The sequence below is a fragment of the Salarias fasciatus genome, chromosome 23 (assembly GCF_902148845.1).
Source record: "Salarias fasciatus chromosome 23, fSalaFa1.1, whole genome shotgun sequence".
NCBI classification, from domain to species: domain Eukaryota; kingdom Metazoa; phylum Chordata; class Actinopteri; order Blenniiformes; family Blenniidae; genus Salarias; species Salarias fasciatus.
Window position 1 is genome coordinate 24562253 of NC_043766.1, and position 9222 is coordinate 24571474.

At 42.0% G+C, this 9222-nt stretch overlaps 1 protein-coding gene across 1 annotated transcript; it reads left to right on the forward strand.

The window, feature by feature from the left end:
• The first annotated feature begins 2420 nt into the window (after positions 1-2420).
• LOC115382107 (dimethylaniline monooxygenase [N-oxide-forming] 5-like) lies at positions 2421-8815 on the forward strand. Its single transcript, XM_030083761.1, has 10 exons — positions 2421-2615; positions 4113-4266; positions 4358-4546; positions 4682-4847; positions 5096-5238; positions 5740-5936; positions 7248-7395; positions 7473-7680; positions 7749-7821; positions 7919-8815. The coding sequence occupies exons 2-10, from the start codon at positions 4135-4137 to the stop codon at positions 8334-8336; spliced, it is 1674 nt and encodes a 557-aa protein (XP_029939621.1). The 5' UTR covers positions 2421-2615; positions 4113-4134; the 3' UTR covers positions 8337-8815.
• The last annotated feature ends 407 nt before the right edge of the window (positions 8816-9222 follow it).

The window sequence follows — 9222 nt, forward strand, 5'->3', positions numbered from 1 at the left end:
TCATTTCTTCTGTTGTTTACTGTTTTTATCATTGTTCTTACTGTTTGTATTTATTGTTTTATAGTGCCGCCTTGTTATTATCTTTTGTGCTGCTTACCTTTTATTGTATCTGGTTTTATCTTGGTGTTCAGAAATCTCCCTCTGCCTATGTGCAAAGTGTAATAGCTTCCTTGATGATTGATTATTTATTGAGTTGTGCTAACAGCGTGTGCATGAATATGAGAGCACACTGGAAGCCATGAATGACATGCCCCTTGTGGGATAAATCAAGTTTTTTGAATATTGAGACACTTTTCAGCATTATCACCTCAAAATCAGCAGGACGACTGAACCACTGAATTATCAAGCATTGTTTGGGTGCTGGGTTGCACAGTGGTGTAGTGGTTATTTGTGCCAGGGTTTGAGTTCAGGCTGGGATTTTCCATGTACAGTTTGCATGTTCTCCCTGTATTTGTATGGATTTTCTCCAGGTTCTACAATTTCCTCCCACAGTCCTGAAGACATATTTGAGTTTAATTTGTGATCTTAAATTGCCTGAAGGTGTGAATGTGGCTTTCTCCTGTGATGCACTGGGGCTCGTCCCAGAGTGCACTGTACCTTTGACCATAGTTAGCTGTGATTGGCTCCACGCTCCGTGACCCTGAAATAGATAAGTGTCAAAGAAGATAGACGGACAGAAAAGAAAACTGATACCACTGATTAAAAGAAAAAAAAAATCACCTATCCAACAAATTAGAGATGTGTGGTCAGACATGATGAGCCAATCAAACTGAAAACCAAAACATAAATTCTGATAGAAAACCATAACTTTCAGCCATAAGGAAGAGACTAGCACTGAAAACACTTTAAAAAAAAAAGAAGGGAACCTTGTTCAGCTTGGGGCTGCAGAGAGTCGGAGGTAATGTGTAAAAGTATGTGACACAGAAAATTCAGCAGTTGTACTTCACATACATTCTGAGTCACCAATTAACCCTGAGTGAACGCTAAAAGTCACGTCTCCAAAGCCATCTGCTCGCCTGAGACGCCTGCAGCTCTCAATTACAAACTCCGGTTTGTACTTTGGAGCCAGTACTGTTCCAGCTGACCAACTTTTGTTTCAAAGCCCGTGATCTGAACATGTGAGGGGAAAGCCAGCTGCTGGACATCAGGCAGCCGTATTCTTCTCATGATTCCTCCCTGATGCGTGGTCAGTATCAGCTTCATGAGTTTCTTCACATCCAGATCCTGAAGCCTCATGCAAGAAAATGAGAGAAAAAGCCGAGAAAGGCTAAACAGAAGCTGAGAAATTACACCTAGTACACCTAAAGTATCGAAGATGCAGTGCTGTTGGAGTCTGTGTGTCTGAAAAATATCCAACACAACCCTCCAGGATCTGCCAACACAGATTACTGGAAGCTCCAAAGCCTGGAAACCAATGATGTTCAGGATTTATAGGGAGGCATTACAGCTGACCAATCACACTGAAGATGGTGGCACTGAGCACCATATTGAAACTCTGCTAAATCTGACTCTGTCAATGATTGACAAACGATATCGTTGATCCCCTTTCAGATGTGATAACTAATAAAATCATCACTGGTAAAAACAGCACCAAAGCCTGGCCAATGCTGTGTGTGAGGGTAACGCGGTGGCAGACTACATAAATGTATTTCATTTAAAAACTACTAAAAAGACAGTGCCGCGGGTGTCCTAGTGATTGGCACTCTTGCCTTACAGCAAGAGTGCAGTAAGAGTGCTATGAGGCCCAGGGCCTTTCTGTGTGGAGTTTGCATGTTCTCTCTGTCCGGGTACTCCAGTTTCCTCCCACATTCCTAAAACCTGCATGTCAAGACCCTAAATTGCCCCCAGGTGTGAATGTGAGAGTGCATGTTTGTCTGCCCCTATGTGATGGCCCTGAGATAAGAGAGGCGACCTGCCCAGGGTGTCGGCTGCCCTCGCCCATAATACAAAACTGGAAATGCCTTGCAGCACCCGCAACCCTGAAGAGGACAAGCAGCTGGGAAAATGAATATATGTGTACACTATAATGCTGCATATTCTTTTGCAATTATGCATTGTTAAATGTACAGGTAGATACAAATATGTCCACACATTCAAAAACACATACATATCAGACAAACCCACACACTCTCAATGTAGTTTAGATTCACATTGGTGGAGTAGAAGAGTAACAGGGCCAGGCAAAAATATAGTCTCAAAGAATGCTGATTGTGAGTTTAGGGTTAGAATGATAATCAAAGTTGCAATAAAATATTTCAAACATATTTTTAGCAGTGTAGACTGATGTCTCCACAATGCTCTGCAGCTGCACACGTGCAGGTCCCGCACTGTCCGACAGGGGGGGCTGCAGCAACCCCGCGACTCTCAGTACGGAAGTACCGATATTCCGCTGCCGATGTGCAGCTCGCAGCTGTGGTTAATCTGTGCAGACTTCTGCTGCTGCTCGCTGGTGGGAGGGGGGAGGACTCTGTTTGACTTTCCGTCCGCTGACGCTGCAGAGAATCAAGGGTCAGTCGAGGGGAGCAGATGATAAACAGAAACAACGCCCACCTCTTCACACAGTCTGCGTGCAGACACAGGACCGCGCGCACGTCTCTCTCCACGGGCTGCAAACGGTGAGCTCCAAACTTTCTCTGCGCTCCTCCGTGGAAATTCTTTCGGAGCGCAAGTGCTCGCGCTGGTAGTTTGCAGCTTGTTTTTTTTTTCCCTGCTTTTGCAAAGTAGCATCTCCGTTAGACTGGGAGCAGTTACTGCGATCTGCAGCGCAGCAATTCAACTTTTAAACAGGACTTTCTGTTTTTCTCTGCAGGGCGCAAACGATGTGTTTTCTCAGTTGTTCTTCCAAGTCTCTCCTAACAGAAAGCTGCTAACGTTTGGTGTCGTATCTGAGGCATATGTTGAAGTAGTCACCGGGATTTTGTTGAGTTTATTATCTCTTCAAAACTACGTTTTTCAGAACTGCTCACACTGTTCGTCACTATCAGTGTTTATTTGCTTTGCGCATTACAGACTCTCTATTCGGGTTATTTTAAGAAAACATCTGAACTCCAGTTTCATTTCTAAGGCAATGTAGTATTTATTAATTGAAAGCTTTTGAGACAAACGTGGGTATGAATTAAGGATTTTCTCTATCTTAAATTAACTTGCTAGTTACAAAAAAAAAGTCACCTCAAAGTGTTTATCATGGTCATCATTTTATATAATCAAGCTGTGGGCGTGCTCAGCGTTGAGTAAATTGCAATAGAAACAGATAACATGTAGTGCATTCTCGTGTGAATGAATTCATGCGCTAAAAAATAGGAAAATTCCCTCACTTGTTTATTCTCAGTTAAATGTTTATTTATAGCTTTTTAGTTCCATCCCTGCAGAAACGCGTACAGAAATAGATTAAGGATTTTGCATTTAGTTTTATTTCTTATGCTTGATTTTAGGTTCTAGATTTTTTTTTATGTATATCTATGTTTATTATCATTATTAATCTCCACATGTGACTGAACATGTTCGCTTCTGGAACCTTGGACACCTCTCTAAATCTCTTGTGCGATTTTTGTCAACGGACATTAATTTTTCTGTGATTAAACTTTATGTCCTGAGTTCACAACTATTGCATGGACAGAAACCCACAAATTTCCTCATGGGCAACATTAAAAAGCCAGAAAGTCACCACACTGGCAGAACCATTGCTGTAATCTCAGTGTCAACTGGTTCAAGAAATAGTAGCACACACTCAGTCCTGCAGGATATGCTATATTGATGCATATTTGAAATCAACTTGCAAATCAACCGTTCTATTTAAAAAAGAAAAAAAATAAGATAAAGATTTCTTTGTAAACCCCACGGATAAGAAAGACTTTGGACCTCTTTACCTATCTGATTGACGGCAGTTAGATGGAACTGTTGATGGACACACCCACTCTCACACACATGCACTGCAGGATCACTCAAATAAAGACAATAAGCGATTTGCTGTATCTGCTGTGGATTTTAGTCTTTTTGAGGTTTTGAGACCTTTCTGGTCTCCAGTGCCCCTCCAAGAAAACCTTTTGTCTAAGCAGGATACCACTGATTAAGATCTCTGTGTGCATATTAACAGTGTGTCTGGTCTTGTCCAGTTTCTCCTCCCAGAGCTGAAGAATGACGCGTCGTGTGGCAGTGATCGGAGCGGGCAGCACAGGTCTGGCCTGCATCAAGTGCTGTCTGGATGAGGGTCTTGATCCTGTCTGCTTTGAAAGCAGCGATGACATTGGGGGTCTGTGGAGGTTTAAGGTGGGTGGTGCGAGGTGCAGTTTAGATCAACCCTCTGTTCATACAGTTTATTTCATCAGAATGCTTCGTCTGCCTTTCTTTGTAATTGCAGGAGAATCCAGAGCCGGGCAGAGCCAGTATTTACCACTCGGTCATCATCAACACCTCCAAAGAGATGATGTGCTTCAGTGACTTTCCCATTCCTGCACACTTCCCAAACTTCATGCACAACTCACTGATCATGGATTACTTCCGGATGTATGCCGATCACTTCCACCTCACCAAGCACATACGCTTCAATGTGAGGATCCATTTCATTCTGCAGCAAAGCAGTAATGTTATCCCTGTAACTTTCTTAGTAAGGAGGGTTGAGGTACAACACAGATATTTGAATGTATCTCAGTCACCAAACATTTCCTGCCTTCCTTTGTTTCAGACTAAAGTCTGGCAGGTGAAGAAGAGGACCGATTTCTCCAGGTCCGGCCAGTGGGATGTTGAAACGGAGAACAAGGATGGCAAAAAGGAGAAGCACATATTTGATGCTGTGATGATCTGCATTGGGCATCACTGCAACCCCAACCTGCCCCTGGAGGACTTTCCAGGTAACTTTTCTCAGCATTCCTCGTTCAAAGGCTGCTGATTGTAACTTAGCCGCAGGAAATTATTTTGCATCAAAATGAAAGTGACTGTCACTTTAAAATGACAGTGCCAAAAGTAAATGATGTTATGTCATTGTAATGGTCTTTCATGGCTACAGTTAAGTTTTTTTTTTTTTCTAATGTGCTTTTAAAACAGAACTCAAGAAGCAATGCACGACACAGTCTCAAATGGGTCTTTACTTTTTCCTTAGGCATTGACACTTTCACGGGAAAGTATTTCCACAGCAGGGACTACAAGACTCCCGAGGAGTGGAGAAACAAGAACGTTGTCGTGATCGGAATAGGAAACTCTGGAGGAGACATAGCAGTAGAGCTGAGCAGAGTCACCAAGCAGGTCAGTTAAACGCAGCTCCATATTTACAGGTGGGTGAGAGGTAAATTGTTCTCACACTGAAGATGTCTCATGGAAAAACACCGCTGCTGCAGGGTGATTAGAAGCAGCTCGGCTGTTGAGTGCACTTCCAGCTGGTCACATTTAAACTCACATTTTTTAAAGATTAAACCAACCGTGAATGCAGTTGTCTGTCCGTCTTGGATACCAGCTTTTTCAAGGTAGGGCCCTGGGGAACCGAGCTCCTTCCCATCTGCCTTTGGGCAAACAGAAGAGCAACTGGTGAACATGTGACTGGTACATTACAAAGCTAATACAGAAACAAGTGAACTGGTTACTTTTTACTGCATAAAAATACATATAACTTTCTAACAGCATGTTCACAAGCGTTTTGTTGTAGGAAGCCAGGAAGACCCTGTCCAGTGTGAGCAGCACAGCACTCACTGACTAAAGACTTAATAAGTTACTGGCAGAATTACTGATTACAGTTTTCCCTCCCCTCAGCTGTACCTGAGCACTCGCCGAGGGGCCTGGATTCTGAACAGAGTGGGAGACAACGGCTACCCCCTTGATTTGCTGTTCAACAGAGCAACCAATTTTCTCAGAAAAACCCTACCCTTTGGGTATTTTTGCAATATCATTGAGAACCGACTGAACACAAGATTCGATCACGCTCTGTACAATTTGAAGCCGAAGCACAGGTAAAGTATCTGTTCAAGAACTTCTAATGTAATTTTTGAATTAATTTATTTATCTTAAATCTCCATCCTTGATGTCATTTAAATCAGTGATACATCGGGGGCAAGAGATTTTAGTTCTTGTCTTCTCTGAGGAAAAGGGATGAAACTCAGTGTGGTTTCCTCTTTTCACTCTCCGTAGTCGCAGGTAGCCATGGCACCTTCTAATAAGGGTTGGCAAACACAAGCCTTAATGTGGCTGGATTCTAGAGGAAGGATGGGTAAATGTGGAACAAGGGGATTACTAAAGTATTCTTTCTTCCCAGAATAAGTTTGTTTACCTCCCTGTTTACTGAGGATGGTGAAACACAGAATTTTTTTTTTTTTTTTTTTACTTTCTTTCTATTTAATTTTTTTTAATGGATAAACAAAGGGAAGCCCAAATCTGAACAAATGCACACAGAAACAGTACATCAGACATCTGCAACTAAACACAGTGGTGGGCTTTGTTTATAGAAAAGGTACGGCGAGTATCAGGCTGGCAGGTCAAGTCTTAGGGGTATCAAAGCAGACACATTTCTCTTTTTAAATCCACAATGACACAAAGTATCTCTGTGCAGTCCACAAAGTCATCAGCAAAAAGGTAAAAAAGACAAAGATAATAATAATACTCTACACAGAATATAAATTCACCATGTAGTCCCTGTATTTCTTCCAATATTGGTCTCGTTTTCCGGTACTGTGTCTGAGGGTTAAATGTTCACCTTTCCATGTTGCGAATTTATTCAGCTATTTATATTCTTTCTGAAATGGTCAGACTGTCATTGCTGAGCTATTTCCTGGTTATTTCCTTTTTGCTACTTGCTGATAATGGCTTTAATAGATAGCTGTTTTGGCTTTTTTCAGTTGCTATTTTTTCTAAAGTTAACATTGTAACAACAGGTGAAATTAAGGGACATTCTCAGAATATGTAAAAATGACCAGCAGCCAAATTACCGCGCTGTCTCCAACAATATCCTTGAAGTGGGCTATTGATCTGTGAACTTCTGATTCTGGGAGTTACAAAGAATGTTAGAGCGTTCTTCCAGGTGAATTCCCTCCAAAGATCTGAACTAAAGGTAGTGAATACTGTCCTAAAAATATTTAGCAAATTATCTTCAGCTGACTGAATCTTTGCTTCTGTTTCTTACCTTAATTTGATATGCCTGTGTCCTTTTGTAAAGATGGAAAATTCCTTGAGATCAATTTTCCTTTATAAGCATTGAGAAATATCTCTGTTGGGTCCGTTCCTTCTTCTCCAATAGTTTGTCTCCACTGTGATTTTGTGTTTTCCAGAGTGTTCAGCCAGCATCCCACTGTGAACGATGACCTTCCCAACCGGATCCTGTCTGGAACCGTTCAGGTGAAACCCAACATCCGCAGGTTCAACGGTTCCTCTGTGGAGTTTGACGATGGAAGCATCGTGGAAAATGTGGACCTGGTGGTAGGTTTTCATCATTTGTGTGTTCGGGCACTTGCATACAATCAGAAAGTAGTCTTACGTGATTTTCTGTTATGTAGGTGTTTGCTACCGGCTACACCTTTTCCTACCCATTCCTGGCTTCGCATGTGGTCTCGGTGTCCAACAACCAAGCCTCTCTGTACAAGTACGTGTTCCCCCCTGAGCTGACCCGTCCTACGCTGGCTGTCATCGGCCTCGTGCAGCCGCTGGGAGCGATCATGCCCATCTCTGAGCTGCAGGCCCGGTGGGCCACACGAGTCTTCAAAGGTAATAACAGAAAAGCCGTCCTCACCAAGGTCTTTACAGAAAACTTAACTACGTCCCCTTTCAAACAGGCTGCAAAACGCTTCCTCCAAAAGAAGAAATGCTGAAAGACATCGAATACAAGCAGGAAACAATGGCTCGAAGGTACTAAAGTGAATTCACTTGCAGTATATTTGTGTTCGTTAAAGTTCAGGTTCTGATCTTTGCCTTGCTGTTCCGCATATGTTCACCTCATTTCCAGGTACGTCACCAGTTCAAGACACACCATCCAGGTGGACTACATCCCCTACATGGATGAAATCGCCGACCTTCTGGGAGTTCGACCCAACCTCCTCTCACTGATGCTGACGGAGCCCAGACTGGCACTCAGCGTGATCTTTGGCCCCTGCACGCCGTACCAGTATCGCCTGAGAGGTCCGGGAAAGTGGGCTGGAGCTCGCAACGCCATCGCCACTCAGTGGGAAAGGGTGGCTGAGCCCATGCAGACCAGGCTCAGAGATGTGCCCAATGAGAAGAGCTCCAGCTCCAAGTGGCTCCTGCTGATGTCTGTTGCTGCAGTGGGCTTGGTCGCCTACATGAACAAGAGCAAGTTTGAAGCCATCCTGCAGGATCCGGCCGCACTGCTGGAAAACATTAAAGGGTATCTGCCTGCACAGTAAAGCCAGACCACCATCACCATAAACTTTAATGTTTAAATAAATGCACCTCTACATGAAAGAACATACTACAATGTTGTGATTGAAGTCAATTTGTGCTCATTCATTTGAGGAGGTACATTATCACTTTTTTTTTTTTTTTTTTTGCTGTTTCATTATATGATTGAGTCAAATGTTTTCAATGTTTAACAATGTTGTATTTTCTTCTATGCAAAAATATCGAGATGCATTTGTGATAATATTGCTTGATTTTTAAGTTTTTGAGTCATATGACATTTCAATAAAATCATGCTTTATTCAAGTTTTTTTTTTTTAATATTGTTGAAAATGTTTTCTATTTCAAGGTCTTTGTTATATTGGCAATATTCTTCTCAAACCATGTTTTTCTTTGAATGTGCTGGAAAAATGTAATTATGTTGTTGATAAATGTCACCTTTGTACCTGATTTTTGTTTCTTAATGTCTTACATCAATAAAAGTTTCTCTTTCATCCCACTCATGTTGTGGCATATTTTGATGCTTTTAGTATCGGAAGTGATCTGAAGTATGCCTCCATGCTGAAACGCAACAGATGAAATAAAACATTTAACTGAAACATTTTTTGAACCAGAAATGTGAAGAGAAACTAACATTGTTAGTTGCCAACAAAAAAAAATTTGTGAAAGCGGTGATCTCAGACAGTTGTTAAAAACACACTTTTACTGCAACTTTTTTAATACTGCACAAGTTCAAAACTTCGATTCAGCCTTCATTATGACCACAGCAGCACACAAAAGGTGAAAAAAGACATGGTCAATAACTGCCAGACGAGCACCACTCTGTTGACGTTTTGATAAATAACTTACAGAAAACATTGCCTCTTCTCATTTTCCTGTGGATTAGGAGGGAAG

Excerpts from the sequence above, each read along its gene's own strand:
- LOC115382107 (XM_030083761.1), top strand. The coding sequence starts at position 4,135 with ATGACGCGTCGTGTGGCAGTGATCGGAGCGGGCAGCACAGGTCTGGCC. Across the intron at positions 4,547-4,681 it reads CCAAGCACATACGCTTCAAT|ACTAAAGTCTGGCAGGTGAA; the intron begins GTGAGGATCCAT and ends CCTTTGTTTCAG. Across the intron at positions 7,396-7,472 it reads TGGAAAATGTGGACCTGGTG|GTGTTTGCTACCGGCTACAC; the intron begins GTAGGTTTTCAT and ends TCTGTTATGTAG.